This window comes from Dermacentor albipictus, unplaced genomic scaffold, assembly GCF_038994185.2.
Source record: "Dermacentor albipictus isolate Rhodes 1998 colony unplaced genomic scaffold, USDA_Dalb.pri_finalv2 scaffold_13, whole genome shotgun sequence".
Classification (NCBI taxonomy): domain Eukaryota; kingdom Metazoa; phylum Arthropoda; class Arachnida; order Ixodida; family Ixodidae; genus Dermacentor; species Dermacentor albipictus.
In genome coordinates, this window is record NW_027225567.1 from 14,489,123 (window position 1) to 14,506,989 (window position 17,867).

The 17,867-nt window shown below is 46.8% G+C and overlaps 1 protein-coding gene across 6 annotated transcripts in view; it reads right to left on the reverse strand.

Moving 5' to 3' along the window:
- The window catches only part of LOC139046674 (cytoskeleton-associated protein 5-like), a 109,501-nt gene that overhangs the window by 47,149 nt on the left and 44,485 nt on the right, over nt 1–17,867 (reverse strand). For 3 of the 6 annotated variants that reach the window (XM_070528617.1, XM_070528615.1, XM_070528616.1), the window contains exons 15-19: nt 15,470–15,679; nt 12,540–12,581; nt 12,408–12,431; nt 12,168–12,290; nt 1,321–1,473 (exon numbers count right to left, since the gene is read on the reverse strand). In XM_070528617.1, the coding sequence (XP_070384718.1) occupies nt 1,321–1,473; nt 12,168–12,290; nt 12,408–12,431; nt 12,540–12,581; nt 15,470–15,679 (552 nt within the window). The remainder of the gene's footprint in view (nt 1–1,320; nt 1,474–12,167; nt 12,291–12,407; nt 12,432–12,539; nt 12,582–15,469; nt 15,680–17,867) is intronic. The other 3 variants (XM_070528618.1, XM_070528619.1, XM_070528620.1) reach the window with 3 other exon arrangements.

The window sequence follows — 17,867 nt, forward strand, 5'->3', positions numbered from 1 at the left end:
TACATTTTCAGTCTGTCATGTTGCCATTTCTATACTCAAAATTAACAAAGCCTAATATTGTATTTACCCACGTAATGAACACACACTCCAAATTAGTTGCGAAAAATCGTTTTTTTTTTTTTTCCTTGCGTAATGAACACACCTCCAACTTTGCTACTGTGCAGCCCCGTGATCGAATGACCGTGCCCTAGTTTTTGTAGGAGACTACAATCCGACTCATGCACATGTGTTTGAAGCAAGTGCACTTAATGCTTAACGCATCCTTTCCGCCAGTGTTGGTTCAAAGGCACCTCACACATTCGAGACAGAAAAAAACATAACAGGCTCTCTGCAACATACACAGTATACGTACTTTACGCTCACGTAATAGAAAAGCATGCGCGCAGGATGCACGGCCAGGCACGGAGCACGGGAGCGTTAAGTGAAGAAGGGGCAGCCAACACTTGATCGGCATAGTGGTCACAGTCGGGTACAGTGTCAAATTAGCGTGTCTGTGGATCACTTTTCTGCCTGCCTTGGGTTTCAATGTGTGTGATGGGCCTTAAGTTGAGTTATACACCTGCTGCGGGACAGAGTGTATCTGCTCACAAAACGAAAATGCTGATCAGACACCGATCAACTTTGATATGCCGATGAGCAGGACGGTCAAGGAAAGAGATGCACACAGTGTGCTTGTCGAAATGATGCGTGCTTTACCGGGACGTTTGCGATAACAACAGACGGCCGGAAGCGGCTGCAAGGATGAGCTGGGATACAATCGGAGATCGCCGACTTTGTGCGGCTGACGTGTTGGTTCTTTATTCTATGGTGGAACCACGATGTGGATGAAATGGCCAGCGACCTGATCGGCAGGTCTGGTGGTTCCGATGTGAAGTCTAGTGACGGGTTGCAAGTGGTATACCTGTATTTTTATTGCAAAGATAAGTTATCTTATGCATGTTCCAAATCATTACCATCTTACTTTTCAATTTTTACTGTTTTGAAAATGTCTCCATGAAATTTACCCCACATAATGAATGCAGCCCCAACTTTGCTTCAGTGAATTGGGAAACGAAGTGCATTCATTACGTAACTAGATACAGTACCGTAAGGGTAGGTTCTGAATCAATTTTTACCACCCAGTGTTCAGATTTATGCAAAATCCAGGCACAAGAACTATTACATGTTGGCTCCATTGAATAGTGGCCAAGAATCGATCCTCCCCCTGTAGTTCTGTGTAATGCCAAGCAGCATAACTGAATGACGACCGAGCCTCTGCAGTACACATCTAACCCCAAGGACAGCCGATGAACAAGAAAACAGAGCCGTCAAAAGCCTGACCTCGAGGAGCATGTCAATGGCTTTGATGTGCATCTTGAAATCAGCACTGAAGCAATTGGCCACCAGTGAAGGGGCCCAGTTGGCCACCACCATCTGCTCCTTCAGCTGCTGGTAGAACTCCTCACGTGGAGCGCTGAAGTTCCACTTGAGCAGCTGCGACAAAAGAAAGTAAAAAAAAAAGGAAATGAGACCCTACTGAAAACATTTCCCAAATGAGAGTTCTACATCCCATATTTCAAAACAGGTGGCAAACATGCACATTTACAACAGCGGCACATTTATGACAGCCGCATTACGTTTTATAGGCACTTCCATGGACACATTCAGGTGGAATCAAAGAAGAGCGGTGCATCCCTGTTATGGCATGGTTTTGCTTTTAAAAAGAGTTTTGGTATGAGCAGTCTTTCCACACAAGGTAACTACGCTACTAACTACACAGCAATAACTACACAGCGGAGCAGGCTTGGAATTTTTCTACTTTTATAGCATTCAGGCAAGAGCTTGTCTTCACTGTTCCATAACGAAGCTGTTTAGACATGTTGGTAAGACATGAAAAAAAAGAAAAAAACTTAAGCACACAACTAGACGAGGACAGTGAAAGAAGACAGGAGACACATGAGCACTAGTGTGTCTGCCTTCTTTCACTGTCCTTGTCTGGTTGTGCACTTAAATGCTTTTTGTCACTGTTCTCATGTGGATGCATGTGTGGGTTGTACTTGGCGCCAAAAACCGATTTGTTTTACAAGTTTTCATAAACATGTCCTACGTTCTGCCAGACAGCAGCAGCACATAGCAGCCGGTTTCAGTTTGCTTCAGAAATTTGTTCTTTGTGTGCGGTCATAAATTTGCAGACGACATTGTCCTGTTCGGCAACACTGAGGACGAGTTATAACAAATGATTGAGGACCTTAACAGCGAGAGTGTAACAGTAGAGTTGAAGATTAATATGCAGAAGGAAAGAATAATGATCAATAGCCGGGCAAGGGAACAGGAGCTCAGGATCACCAGTCAGCCTCTGGAGTCTGTGAAGGAGTACGTTTACCTAGGTCAATTACTCACAGGGGACCCTGATCATGAGAACGAAGTATACAGAAGAATAAAAATGGGTTGGCGTGCACATGGCAGGCTTTGCCAGATCCTGACTGGAAGCTTACCACTATCATTGAAAAGAAAGATGTACAGTCACTGCCTTCTACCGGTGCTGACATATGGGGCAGAGACTTCGAGACTGGCAAAGAAGCTTGAGAACAAGTTAAAGACTGCAAAAAGAGCAATGGAACAAAGAATGTGAGGCATAAAGTTAAGAGACAGGAAGAGAGCAGTGTAGATCAGAGAGCAAACAGGGATAGCCCATATTCTAATTCACATTAAGAGAAAGAAATGTAGCTGGGCAGGTCATGTAATGCGTAGGTTAGATAACCGGTGGACCATTAGTGTTACAGAATGGGTGCCAAGAGAAGGGAAGGGCAGAAGGGAAGGGCAGAAGACTAGGTGGGGTGATGAAATTAAGAAATTCACAGGCGCTAGCTGGAATGAGTTGGTGCATGGCAGGGGTAATTGGGGTCCTGCAGTGGACGTAAAATAGGCTGCTGGTGATAACTGCTATTCCAAAACCGCATACTATAGGGTGTACGTGGCATTAAAGGGTCCCTGAAATGGTTTGAACAAATTTTATGGACACGTAGGGCACAGCCACTCTTTATACGGGGTGTTGTGGCGTCCTGTAAGCGAGGACTCGCGTCATGCCAAAGCTCAGATAAAGAAAGATGCCGGGTGCTCAGCATAGAAGAAAAATTAGACATCGCTCGTGCTTTTGAACATGACACAAAGAAGTCGACGCTGGCACGCAACATGGGTCTACTGTTGACTACGGTGTGTGCCATTTGGAATGTGAAGAAGTTGCTCAGCAGCGCTGCTGCGACTGCGAAGAGATGTCGGCTGCGAGGTTCAACTTTTCGCCATTGTTGCCTCTGTTTTGCCGAAGTGTTGCCCAGCGACAGTGATAAGCAGGGCACAGAAACCGACAGCATGGGCAATTCAGGCCCGACAGTGGCAGAAGCTGCACGTTACGTCATGCTCACAAATGCAATCGTCGCGACGAGAACAGCACCCCGCAATGAAAAGGTGCCCCGCGACTTCTGCCGAGCTACCGCGCCCGCACACGGAGAATATGCAACACTAACGAAAAATTTTCAATTCAAGTGTTTGCGAAGAAGTGGGGGCTGGTTGAAAAATTGGCTCACAGCTTCAGTAAGTTTGAGGCTGCTGTCGTCACTGCTAGGCCGCCACGGCATCAAACGAAAATAACACTTTTGTCACACGAAGTAAATAAATACTGCATGTTTTTTCCCCTTTCATCACACTCTCTCTTCCGTTTTTGACAGGTAAGTGGGCGATCTCATGCTATTTCGATTAAGCAGTACAGCTGTTTAGTGCGTACTTTTTCAGAGCTCCTGCCAACTATGGTTTAACGAGGTTTCACTGTACTTTTGCTAATACTGCTGAGAGATATCACAATTTCAAGTAGATATTAGCATTGTTCACATCTTCAAGAGTATGTATATCGATTTTTGTTAGTACTATAGGGCAATTATAAGTGTACAAGGTTATCTTTATGGGATTGTGTAAAAAGGTAGTTGTGTCCCAGTATATATATGTTTTTCACAGTTCAAGTAATCGTACGCACTGTTCAGATATATACAGGTACTTGGCGGTATACGAACCGCTATATAAGCTACAGCACAATGCTTTTCATGAAAATTTGTTGCACAATAGAGTGCACGCAAAATCCCCCTATATTTTGCCTTTGTGCAGGATATAGCTCAAGAACTATAGCAGCTACATAAAAACTAGTGACACACAGTAAAACCCACTTATAACAACGGAATTTTAGTCACACTTGAAATTGTTATAACCAGGTTGCACGAACAAAAAAAAAAAAAGCAACCTCGGGGATGGCAGAGCTGTTGCGAGAAAACTATAATGGAGGGGAAGCCAGTTGCTCTCTCCACCACCTTCCTCCATCTGGCTATCAATTGCGTCGACTTCTTTAACTGTTTAGCTCTGCTTCCTGCGCACTACGATAACGTGTAACAAGCCGCAGCTGTCGGCGTTCAAGAATGGCAGCGCTATAACAACTAGAAAGAGGGGGTCACGGGCGGCAAGTGACATGCGAGCTTTGCTGAGGCATCACTTTGGTGGCCCCAAAAGGGGCCTTTTAAATAATGTAAGAAGGTTGCCGTGGCAGCCTCTCAGCTTGAGAAATCCAGAAGAAACACTGGGGTGAGATTGCCACAAGCATCTCGTCCTGTACTTCTCGCTCGCTTGCATGAGAAAACCCCTGTCCGTCAAGCCTTGCTTGCTTTACGTGAAGCTTGCCGACATCTTTCTCCAAAGCATCGAGGTGCTCCATGTAGGGGAGCGGAAGGTCCCTTGCCAAAATGAAACCCCGGAGGGACTGAATCATCTACAGAGCTTTGTGCAAGAAGAAAGAAAGAAGTTTAATGACACGAAATGCCGAGAGGTCGGCCTGAGGTATATTCCTCTAGCCAGCTACTCGGCATTGGGGGAAGGGGAAGTGGGAAAGAAAGAGGGAAGAAAGAGGTGCATGATGGGTGACGATGACGATAGAAGGAAGATGTAGAAAATATGGCAAGCAATTGGGCATGCTCAAAGTCTGCAGTCCAGGCCTGTAATTTTTAAAAAGTTCAGTAATGCCTTGATGGCCTTAAAACTCGACTGAGCGTCTGGCCAAGAGCCTAAAATAATATCCTCCGACAACGGTGCGCTGTCGAGACGCGTAAGGTCCTTGACCAACCTATCACGCTCTTCCACGAACTTAGGGCAGTCACAAAGCACATGACCTATAGTTTCAGTCACATTGCACACCTCACAGTGTGGAGACTCGGTGCGTCGCATGAGGTGCACGTATCCGCGCGTAAACGCTACCCCCAGCCTTAGTCTGTGCAGAAGACTGGCATCGCTTCGTTGAATTTTCGGTGGTAGCCTAAAATTCATGGTGGGGTCCAATCTCTGGAGTCGTCTGTGGCGATTATCTGGATTGTCCCAGTGCTTTGCTGTCAATTTGCGGATGACACTGGAGAGGAGACAGTTGGCGTCCGCTCTTGAAAAGGGAATTGAAAGCAGGGACTCTCGTTCTTCGAGTGCTTTCTTCGCTTCGGCGTCGGCCAGTTCGTTGCCCTGTATACCACAGTGACTAGGGATCCACTGAAATGTGATGTGGTGGCCGTTTTCTTGCGCTAAAGTGTAGAGCTCGGCAGTTTGAAGAGCCAACACTCTATAAGCGCTTTCTTTCAACACCACTCTAAGTAGTTGAAGAGCCGATTTTGCGTCACTGAAAACTGTCCATATTTGAGGAGGCTGTCGCACAATATATTTAACGGCCTCTCTTATTGCCACTAATTCCGTAGATGTTGAAGTCGTCTTGTTATGCAGACGAAACCGTCGAATGACTTGATGCGCAGGCACGACGAAAGCCGCACCAGACGCATACGACGAGACCGAGCCGTCTGTATACACGCTCACCGCGGAGTCATATTCTTTCGACATATATTCAAGTGAGAAATGTCTGAGGCCGACGGTAGGTATTCGCGATTTTTTAGAGATTCCGGGAATAGATAGACGTACCGGTATTTTGGACATTACCCATGGGGGCATATGTGGAAGGTCAGCCGGGGCAAAGTATGCTGGTATGGCAGATGCTTGGCATTTAACGGCTCTTGAAAAAGTGGAGTCCGGCCGTGTATCGGGTAGTTTCGATAAGGGATGACGTCCGTGACGGCAAAGCAGTCGCAGGAATACTCGAAGAGGTTCGCATCGTAGATAGACAGGTAAAGGGGTGACGCGAGCCTCCTCAATTGTTCCGTAGGTTGAGGTGCAACGTGGAACACCGAGACATGTTTTCAGCATCTGCGCCTGGGCACTTTCCAGCGTACGCAAACATGACGGGCTCATACTTGATAAAACTGGCAGGCTATACCGAATGTATCCGACGTAGAGAGCCTGGTACAGCCGGAGTAGCGAATGCTCAGATGGACCCCATTTCATACCGGCCAGAAAGCGAAAAACTTGAGCAAGCCCAGTTAATTTTTTCTTCAACATTGCCACATGTTTCGACCATGAAACACCGCGGTCAATGACAACGCCGAGGTATTTGTGGTGGGTGACATATGGGATGGCATTTCCATTGATCATAATTGGATACGAACACATAAGCTTCCGTGTGAACGCTATCGCAGCGCACTTGTCTGGGGCCAGTTGCAGTCCTTGGCACTGCAGGTACTGAGACGTTAAAGAAACAGCTCGCTGCAATCTGGCACGAATTTGTGGTCGCGTGACTGCGGATGCCCATATGCATATGTCGTCTGCGTAGGTACTGATGCGTACTGTATCAGGAATTATTTCCGCAAGGCCAATAAGGGCAACATCGAAAAGGGTCGGGCTGAGAACTCCTCCTTGAGGCACTCCACAGACCACAGCGTGTCTTGTCGTTTCGCCAGCATTCGTGGACATGAAGACTGTACGACCATCTAGGTAATTTGCAATCCACATGTAGAGACGGCCGCCGATGCCTAGATTACTGAGGGCATCAAGAATGGCTTCGTGCAGTACATTGTCATAAGCTCCTTTTATGTCTAAGAAAACTGCTCCTACAAGTCGGTGGCGCTTTTTTTCCTGTTCGATCGTGGACACGAGATCAATGACCCCATCTATTGCAGACCGGCCACGTCTAAATCCGGTCGTCATTTCAGGATAAAGCTCATTCTTTTCCATGAACCATTCTAGTCTAGTGAGTACCATCCGTTCCATCACCTTACCGACACAGCTAGCTAAAGCTACTGGCCGGTAAGATGACATTTCGTAAGGCGATTTTCCTGGCTTTAGGAGGGCCACCAAACGGCTGGTTTTCCACTGCTTCGGGACTGTACTGGTTGACCACGTGGCGTTATAGTATGACAGCAGGACTTTCCGACCTTCCATCCCAAGGTGGCACAGAGCAGTATACGAAATACCGTCAGGTCCAGGGGCAGAAGATCGTCTAGACGCAGCTAGTGCAGCTTCCAATTCCGGCATCGTGAAAGGAAGGTCAAGACGGTCATCTTTAGGAGGTAGCACGGGTCGATCCAATGTTGGACATGCTGTAACATCAGTACGGGTGACTCTCTTACAGAAGTCTTCGGCAACCTGCACTTCCGTCAGACATTGGTGAAGTGCTAGAGCACGGAAAGGATGTTTTTGCTGAGGAGGGGCACGAAGGCTTCGTACTACCTGCCAGATCCTAGATCCTAGAGCTTTGTGCAAGGCAAACGTTGAGGCAGCCTGCCCTACTGCGTCATTGCTGCCGTTGTCACCATCACTGTCTCTATTCGATGCAGGCACATTTGCGACGATTGCCTCATTGGTTAGAAGTTCTGATGTTTCTAATGCGTCGTCTGCATGTAGAAACTCTTCCTAGTCCTGAAGCATCCTTGTCAACTGTGGACCACTACTTCAGTGGGAGCTTTGCAGGCTTCGTATATGCCACTGCTGCCTTGGAGAAAGCATGTTTTCCTAAAGCAGTTCCGCACCATAGAAGCACTTTAGACTAGACACCAAAGATAAACTGCACGGCCATCAATAGATTGATCTTCAAGTTAGGCTGCTCCCCGTTTATCTGTGTGGTCATGTCCATCAACAAGACTAACTTGTTCAGGAAGCAGCAACGATATATGACGTCGGTGTCCATGGGCTGCAAACGTAGAAGTTTCTTTCCTGCCGTCGTGTTTGGCAGCAGAAAAAAAACTTCCATGCTTGAGAGATTAGACATGGAGTCGTGGGCACTACAACTATCTAGGATGAGCGCCACCTTTCACTTAGATCGCTCAATAGGTTGATTTAATTTGAAGAGCCACTCACATAAAAGTTGAGTCATCCATGCCTTGCATTTGTGATGGTGGTGTACCGGTAACCTGGCAGCACTGTCGAAGCAGCAGTGATTTTTAATATTTCCCAATGACAAATGCAAGGCACTTGTCATTCCTGTCCATGTTGGTGCACAAAAACACAGTGAGGCATGCAGCTTGCTGTTTTTTGTTGCCCTTACATGCGTCAGCTTTGAGTGCATACACCTCGGACGACAACATCTGGAATAACAGTCCTGTTTCATCACCATTATTAATGTCGATGTCAGTGTAGTTGTTGACGATACACGGCAGCATTTTCTTCACTCACTTCTGCTTTGCCTCTACGTCAAGTGAAGCTTTCTTACCAGTGACGGCTTTGTAAACAATGCTGTGCTTCTCTCTGAAGAGCTGTACCCAGCCGCCACCGGGCTGAAAGTCCACATTGTTGATGAGTAAGGCAAACTGCTTCGCTTTTGTGGCCAGAATTAGCCCAGTGATGGGCAAGTTTATGGCACTGGCACCAAGAAACCACTCGTAGAAGGCCTCTTCCCCCCCCCCCCTTATAGGCACCTTGTCGAACTTCTCTGCCGAGTACAGCCCGATTGTTGACACTATCGGTTGCAATAGTTCGTACTTCTTCATCAAGTCGCAGACTTTTGCTGTCTTTGTAGCCTTTCACGATACTGCACTTTGTTTTCAAATGTATAGCAGTGGGCTTTCTTTTCACCCCCAACGTCGTGCATTGCCGAAGATCAGCGGGCGGATCAGCCATCTTTCGTTTCAGCGGCAAGTCAAACGAGGCAGAGAAACCATGTGGCCAGGAACGACTTCGATGCAACCAACAAAGACATGCACGAGTGACTTAATCCATTGGCAGAACTGCGCAGATGGAAGGGCCAACCAGCAATCGGGGAGCAGCACTGTCAGTGCAGTTGGCATGGTCCATTCGTGTCTGGAGGGGTGGAAGGGTGATGGGAGAGAGAGAGAGATAAAACTTTATTGTGTCCTTGATGGGGTTAAGGGGTGGCGGGGGTCGGGAGACTAACCCCAAATCCCCCCCTTCCTCAGACGGCGGCCAGTTCTTGCTTTCTGGCGGCGTCTTCGGCCATCCGGACGGCCCAGAGCTGCTCCTCTGGGTCCAAGCTGAGCAGCAATGTCTCCCACTGCTCGTCCAGAACAGAGGGCTGGTCGGGATCGGAAGACGCAGGAGAAGGATGATGCACCCGGTGTGCGAGAGCTCGGGCGGCATCGTGTGCGGCTTCGTTTCCAGCCAGACCCGAGTGACCAGGGGCCCAGATGATCTGCACGCGGCGTTGCCTTGAGGGAGGAGTCCCAGAGAGAATCTTCTGCGCTTGGGGTGCTATTAGTCCTCTTGCGTAGTTACGAATGGCCGTTTTTGAGTCGCTGATGATGCAGTGTGCATTGGTAGCCGCGTAGGCCAAAGCGATGGCCGTTTCTTCTCCTACTTCGGGTTGCGTGGCGAATATTGATGCGGCCACGGAGAGGTGGTACTGCGAACCCGCGACTGCGACGACCGCCATGGCGTTTCGGTTGGGGTAGTCTGCTGCGTCCACGTAGGTTACGTCAGCGGCTTGGTCGTAGCGCTTTTGTAGTTGTTTAGCTCTTTCTGCACGCCGCTCCGGATTGTGTTCAGGGTGCATATTGCGAGGTATGGGCGGGATAACTAGCTGATCACGAATGTTTGGAGGGATGGGTACTTTTGGTCCGAATTGGGTGGTGATGGGAGAGAGGCGCACGAGGCTGGCGATGTGGAGAAGGCAGGAAAACGGGTTCTATTGTATCAGCGCGCAGTGGCTGATGGAGTGGCGGGCGAGGGTGCAGCGGCTCGAATTTCTTTCTTTCCTTTTTTTTTTTCAAGGATTTCGCATTCCATTACCTTTAGGCACAGACACCCAGCTGCCAGACTTCATCGTTATAACTGATAATGTGACATGAGGGTGCTGTACTAAGTGGGTTATTTCACCATAGAAAACACAAAAGTTGATGGTGCAGCAGCTTCTTGTTATAACCGACATATTGTTGAAACCAGTATTGTTAAAAGTGGCTTCGACCGTATTTGAAATCTGCTTGACAAACTCCATAAATGGGTGAATTTTCTTCTAGTAGGAAGCTTTGAAAAGTGTAGCCCCTTAAAGAAAAAGTTCTACCTGTGGAACTGACAGAGTAAGTAACTAAAAGATGCCATAATTTTTTATTGTTATGTCCTAGTAGACTAACATTGTGCACACACTAGCACAGAAAGCACCACTTGGTTATCATCAGTTATGCACGGGAAGTATCAGTGCTTCCTGCTTCTCATCGACATTTAGTTTTTTCATATGTGTGTGTTAAGGCCGATTCAGGCAAGTTGCGATTGTTTGTCATGAGCACACCGTGCCACAGAGGCAATGCCAGCTACATGCATACAACTTCCCATAAAAAATTACTCAGAAGGCAGCGACGGTTACTCAGCAATGCCGTTGATAGAAATTTGCATCGGAGGATGAGGTTTTCGATGGCTTTGAATGAAGGCAATAAATGTTGATTTACTGCACCTAAATGTTCTCCGCAATGGGTAAGTTTGGCATGTCATAATGAGTGTACATGCATGCATTGTTCAATCATGCCAACAAAGTGCAAATAGATGAGTTGCATATACTGATGAGACTTGTACACAAACTTTTTTCTTTGGAATTTGCAACATGCAGGGGTGCGACTTATACAAAGGTGAGACTTATAAATTTGGAAAATACAGTACAGTCGAATCCACTTATAACAATATTCAAGTGCCAGGAAAATTCTATTGTTATAACTGGTAATTATTACAGGGTTGCATGAAAAAAAAAATCAAAATAGGGGGATGGCAGAGCTGAAGTGAGAAAACTATAATGGTGGGGAGGCCAGGGCCCCTCCCTACCACCTTCATCCATCCGGCTGCTGATTATGTTCACTTGTTTACCTGCTTCCTGGGTGCTCCGATCAAGTGTAACAAGCTGCGGCTGTTGACGTTATGGCAACTGCAAAGAGGGGTCATGGGCGGCAGCAATATGGGAGCTCTGTCGAGAAATTGCCTTGGTGGCCCCAAGAGGGCCTTTTAAAAATGTGAGAAGGTTGCAGCGGCAGCCTGTCAGCTTGAGAAATCCAGAAGAAACGCTGAGGCAAGATTGCCACAAGCATCTCGCCATGTACTTCTCACTGGCTTGCATGAGAAAACCCCATGTCCGTCAGCCTTGCATGCTTTACCCGAAGCTTGCCGACATCCCTCTCCAAGGCTTCCAGTAGCTCTATGGAAGGTTTCTCATGAGAACAAAACCCCGGAGGGAGGGATTGAATCATCTGCTATGCCTCCTGTGAGGACAACATTAAAGCAGCCTGCCCTACTGCGTCATTGCTGCCGTTGTCGCCGTCGCTATCCGATGCAAGCGCGTTTGCGACGATCGCTTCATCAGTTAGAAGCACTTACTTTCCAAATCTATAGCCGTGCACTTTCTTTACACCGGCAACGTCATGCATTGCCAATGATCAGTGGGCGGATCAGCCATCTTCCATTGCGGTGGAGAGTCAAATGAGGCTGAGAAACCACGTGGCCAGGAACGATTTCTATGCAACTCGCATAGATCAACGCAAACGATTAAAGCTGTTTGCAAAACTGTGCTGAACGAGGATCCAGCGAGCGATCTGGGAGTAGCACAGTTTTTTCTTTTCAAGGATTTTGTATGTCACTACTTTTCGACATAGACACCCAGAAGTCAGACTTTGTTGTTATAACTGATAGTGCGGCATCGAGGCATTGCAGTAAGCAGGTTATTTCACCATGAAAAACACACAAAAGTTGATGGTGCAGCAGTAGCAGTGTCTCATTGTTATAACCGATATATTGTTAAAACCGATATCGTTACAAGTGGGTTCAACTGTATGTCCACACGGCATGGCTATAACACTAACCTTGAGGGCCCTTTCGAAAGTGATTCGCTGTTCTTTCAAATTGTTCACAGACAGCAGGGGGCTCATGTCCACCTCCTCCTCCTTCCGAGATGACTTGCCAGAGCTCCCGGGCTTCACAGGCATCTATTTTCCAGTCAAAAAGGCAAAAAACAAGGACAGATGTAAATGCTAGCACGGCTAGCATTTCAATTTGTTCATGCAAAGAAAAAAAGATTTCTAAAGCTCCTCTCGTTTACTTACCCCTGATCCAAGGCACGAGTGCTGCTATGCGCATTGGAAGAAAATATGAATTGCACAGCATGTCAAGCAGTGGCCTTGTTTTTCGCTGTACTTGTCCACATACACACACAATAAAACAAAGACCATCCCAACCTTTGTCGATGTGCTTACGGTTGATCCACTATAGGAGTGCTTCTGTGATGTGCAATGAGAATATGTAAGCGTACATTGAAATCCTAGTGCGTGGCCAAAGTATTCCACCTAAAACTACAGATAAATTAAGCTAGACGTCTTAGATGCCATCACGCACCTAATCAAATGGCTAGATGCCTTTACTTACCTCTGAAGAGCAAACCAGAACCAGGGAAGGTAATAATTCAAGCATTCGCTTATCCACCTAACATGACTGGCCTGCCCTGGCTACAGGGTACTGCTCAAACTACTGACAAAGTGTGAAAAGGAGTGGAATAGAGTCGCTACATTATCCTGACCCAGGATTGCCCACAAGAAACTCCTTGCGTTATATCTGCTACAAAATGGACACCTTACTAGCCACACCAAATGGCATGTACTCAAAAAAAGAATATGGAGTTATCAAATTAGCTTCTTGTATATACCATATTTGCTCGCGTAATGAACGCACTCATGTAATGAACGCACCTCCAACTTTGCTACTGTGCAGTCCCACAATCAAACAGCCGTGCTGGAGCTTTTCGGAGAGACTGCAATCTGACTCTCGCACATGTGATTAAAGCAAGCGCACTTAATGCTTAACGCATCCTTTCCGCCAATGCCGGTGCAAAGGCACCTCGTAGATTCGAGAGAGAAAGAAATGCAACTGGCTCTCTGCAATATACACAGTTTACGTACTTTATGCTTATGTAATAGGAGAGTGCACGCGCATGTGGGATGCGCAGTCGGGCGCGGCGCACGGGATAGATGAAGTAAAGGAGGAGTGGCCAGTACGTAATCAGCATAGTGATCATAGTTTGGCATAGTGTCGAATTCGTGTGTCTGTGGCTTGCTTTTCTGCCTGTCTTGGGTTTCGGTATGCATGATAGGCCTTAAGTCGAGTTACATTCCTGCTGCCGACATGGAGCGTATGTAGTCACAAAACGGAAATGTTGATCAGACGCCGGTAAACTTTGACATGCCGACGAGCAGGACGGTTGAGGAAAGAGACGTACACAGTGTGCTTGTCAAAACAGGTGTGGGCTTCAATCTGATGCTTGCAATAATGGCAAACAGCCGGAAGTGGCTGCAAGGACAAGCTGGGGCACGATTGGAGATTGCTGTTGGGAGTGCGCATTCAGTTTCGCCATGTGCGATTGGCCTAAGTCACACCATGTTCGAGCGGCTGCCGCATTGGTTCTTTATTCTATGGTAAAACGACAATGTGCATGAAGCAGCCAGCGACCTGAACAGCAGGTCTGGTGGTCCCGATGTGGAGTAAAGTTACGGTTTGCAAATAGTACACACGTGTTTTCACTGCAAAGATAAGTTATCTTATGCATGTTACAAATCATTACAGTCTTACTTTTCAATTTTTGCCGTTTCGCAAATATCTATATGAAATTTACCCCACATAATGAATGCGTCCCCCAGCTTTGCTTCGTTATTTGGAAAAGTGCGTTCATTACGTGGGTATAAATGGTATTCTTGTTGAAGAATTCTTTCATTTATAGACAATATGAAGAAGTGATGGCACTAAGACACATGCTGTCGTAAGTAGTGAACACATGTGCAGACTTTCTTTTCTTGTCTGGTAGGCAATGCAACTTACAAGCTTGTAGCTCACTTCCCAGCGACTGTGAAAAGAAAGTCCTCATGCATTTCTTACTAATAGATTTTTGCTGAGCATGTTTTATGTCAGCAACTACTGCCTTTAAAGGGACACTAAAGGCAAATACTAAGTCAAACTAAAGCGATAGATTAGTGCTTGATAATCTCTGAGGCGTCAATATTATCGCAAACAGGGCCTTAATAATCGAGAAATCGAGGTAAATGCAGGACATGATTAGAGATTTTCCCGGTACATTCAAGCATATGCCCGATGACGAAAGCACTTCTAAGTTAAACTGTCACTAGTACTCAACTACTCGTTGCAAAAAACATCCTTGTATTCTATTAGAAGAAGTAAAATGCTACTTGTCCAGTTCCATTTCATGTTTAGAAGAAAGAACTCATTGAAATTACTGCTGACAACGACGCGGGCGGTCAAAAGGTTTCGTTTTGGCTCGACTCTACGTTGCCCACACTTTCGCATTTCAGTACTTTCCTGATTGCGCAGAGCAGCGCTGACTTTGCTGGCTCGCGAAACTCGCACAAGCTGCAAGTAGCAGAGAATTCAACTTCCATGTGATATTGCGCGGTACCCGAATGGTCTACGGCACTTGACCAAAAATAAGCTGCAGCGGCAAATCCGCCGTGACTCTGTCTTGGCTCGGTGCCGCCATCTGTCGGGCACTGTTTTACTCGCCGATGGCCGCAAAGTGTGGTGATGGCGTATGCAACGTCAGTTGGTGGCGGCAGATCTGAATTTTGAAAAAGGTATTCGGACTCTTCAGATACAATTTTCTCGTAAGCTTAGCCCTTTCTTGGCATGAAACAAGTGTTTCAAGGTTTCTTGAATGGTATTTAAACAGGCCACCTCGACTTAGTATTTGCTTTTAGTGTCCCTTTAAGTGGCATCATATTGTTACGCGACGGACGAGTCAGTAAGACGAGCAACTATTTACAGGCTATATTTACATTCAAACAAAACTTTTTTTTAAAGCTTAACCACATTAACTTGCCTTTTACACAAAGGGAAGTCCCTCAATATTGTCGTTATCTATGTTTAGAAAACATGTGTATGGTGCCCTACGAAGCCTACACAATAGCGGTGATGGATGCCGACAGCTAAACGCTGTTTTGGGTGGGGGAAAGGGCCTATAAAAATGCATCACTGCCAAAAACCCTGCTCTTACTGTACACATGTACTGCTCCTTGCAGATTGGCACCTGTGCTTCTGCTTGCTAACTTATTAGTATGGTCACATTGCCAAAGCAAGATAATACTTTTTTTTTTTTTGTGCCACGTACCTTGCTCCTCGAGCTGCTCTTGTGCAGGCGGCCGCCGGCACTTCCCCCAACAGCACCCTGTTCCTCCTCAGGTGTGACCGCCTCAGGATGATTGGTCGGCTGTGCTTGGGCAGCCATCGGTGGCGGCGCAGCCGCCGCATGGGAGCTCCCGCCCCTCAGAATGGTGGCCTTGCCCTGGGGCGGAACCTTCGCCGGAAGCTGCGGCCGGACCTGCGCAATTTATTTTTACACAACACTGCGAGTTAGCAATGGTGAAACGGAATTCTTACCACAAGCTTTTCACACCTAGAAGGAACATACAGTCAAACCTCGATATATCGAACACTGATATATCGAATTATTGCGTATATCGAACACTTTCTATATCACGTGGAAAATCACATGCATTTTTAATTCTTTATTTCGAACGGGGCCGGATGTAAAATGGATATATCGAACTCCGCCGCCCCAGACCAAGTGCACTCTGTTGACAGGAGGCGAGCTTTCCCGCAACTATCTCGGAGATAGCGGCGGCGCGATGAGCGTTCCGGACTGCTGCGTACGACAGCTGCCCACATCGGTTGCGCCGAGGGCGCTGTTAGAACGTAGCGGCGTACACACGCGGCAGCTTAGAGCCAGCACGGCCGCCTCGATCACGCGCGCGCGGCGAGGCTTGCCCCCGCCGTGCGCGCGTGATCGAGGCGGCCGTGAAGCCAGTTGGAGCGCTTTGTCGGTGCTGAGCCACACAGCATGTGCATTGAGGGCTTCATTGGCGGCGATGACAGCACCGGAACAGTGGCGGAGTTAACAGACGTGGAGATCGCGGCAGAAGTGACTGCTGAGCGGCCAAACGAAGACGCTGCCGAGGCTGATCCAGCAAGCGCTGATGTTGCCCCGCTCCTGACTGCAACTGAGGCTGTATCTGCTTTGGCCGCTGTACGCCGCAACTGCGGCGCAATAGAAGGCACTGGACTGTCTCTTGTGGATCGTTTGGACTATGTTGAGGACGCCGTGGTCAAGCACGCGGTTGCCAATATGAAGCAGGCTACGCTGCTTCAGTACTTTTGGCGAACTAAATAAATACTTTGTTTGAAGCTTCTTGCGAGTATCTATTGCACCACGATTGGTTCATTGATTGATTTGTGCTAGTTTTTGACGCGTTTTCTACGTGATTTTATATATCGAATTCTGGCTATATCGAACTATTTTCGATCACCGCGCTGTTCGATATATCAAGGTTCGACTGTACTTATCGAATACGAAAGTTGGGAAATAAGATGTAACTTGACCTTAATAACTGTTGGTAACACCAGGTCTGGCATTTCAGAACTTTGAGATGTCACGCTAAATTCATGTCGCTACACAATGTCAGAAAATTTTTCCCAGTATGATGACGTTGCTCATAAATAAACAAGAGCGCGGTGAGTGTATCTTCTGGCTATGCTCATGTGTGGCAGCCCTAGCAACCACAGAAACGAGATGAGCCAGCGTATCACCACTTGTCCACCGCTTGGGTACTGGAACCAAAGCTAGTTCATAGAAACCTGCAATATAGTTAATTTGGAGGCTCCGATGCTTTCCAGTATCTTTTCAAGGGTCGTGACCTTCATTTAATGCAAAAAGTAACAATTCAAAAATGTCATGTCGGTACTCCTTTAGCCCCTTCACTGCCAATGACAAGAGAACTCGCCATCAGAATGAGCATCCTCTGGTGCTATTGACGGGTTCAATTCGTTGTGGATATTTGGTAATTTTTGCACATGTGTAAGTGTTCACTTCCTTGTAATTTTGACAAGAAAATAATACACAATGAGGTCCAAAACATTTTTTTGCACTTCTTAAATTTTTTTCGCAATTTGGTTGTGGCAGTTAATTGGTTAACGGTCAGAAGCATCTAATGCTGCAGGCATTGTAAACGCCTCGGCCAATGTGATGGTGGGCAGCCATCAACAGTCATGGTTTCTCAGGCGACCTACTTGTTATGCAAAACAAGTCCAATGCTGCTTCAGGGGGCTGACGAAAAATAACATATTCCTGCACACAGCTTCTTGCTTCTAATGCATGCATTGTTACAGTAAAGCTAGACCACACAAATAATGCTGACACAAATTCTGCGATCATACAATTTCGTTGTGCAGAACAATGCAAGAATTCCAACATCGATTGCTTCATGCATGAATTTCATGATTGAGTGGTTTTGCAACTGTGCCTAGTGACCACAATGAAAAAGTGGGTGAAAAGAAACTCAACATTTCGAACTATTTTAATCAACGGTTCAATGAAAGGTCATCTGGTCAGGTAACATGATAAAAGATGTTGCAGTCACCGACCAAGCCAAGGTTAAAAATGTTTCAAAACCCATCCTTGTTCACACTTTTGCGTGTGTGAAAACAAACCCCCCCCCCCCCTTGAGTTCCGA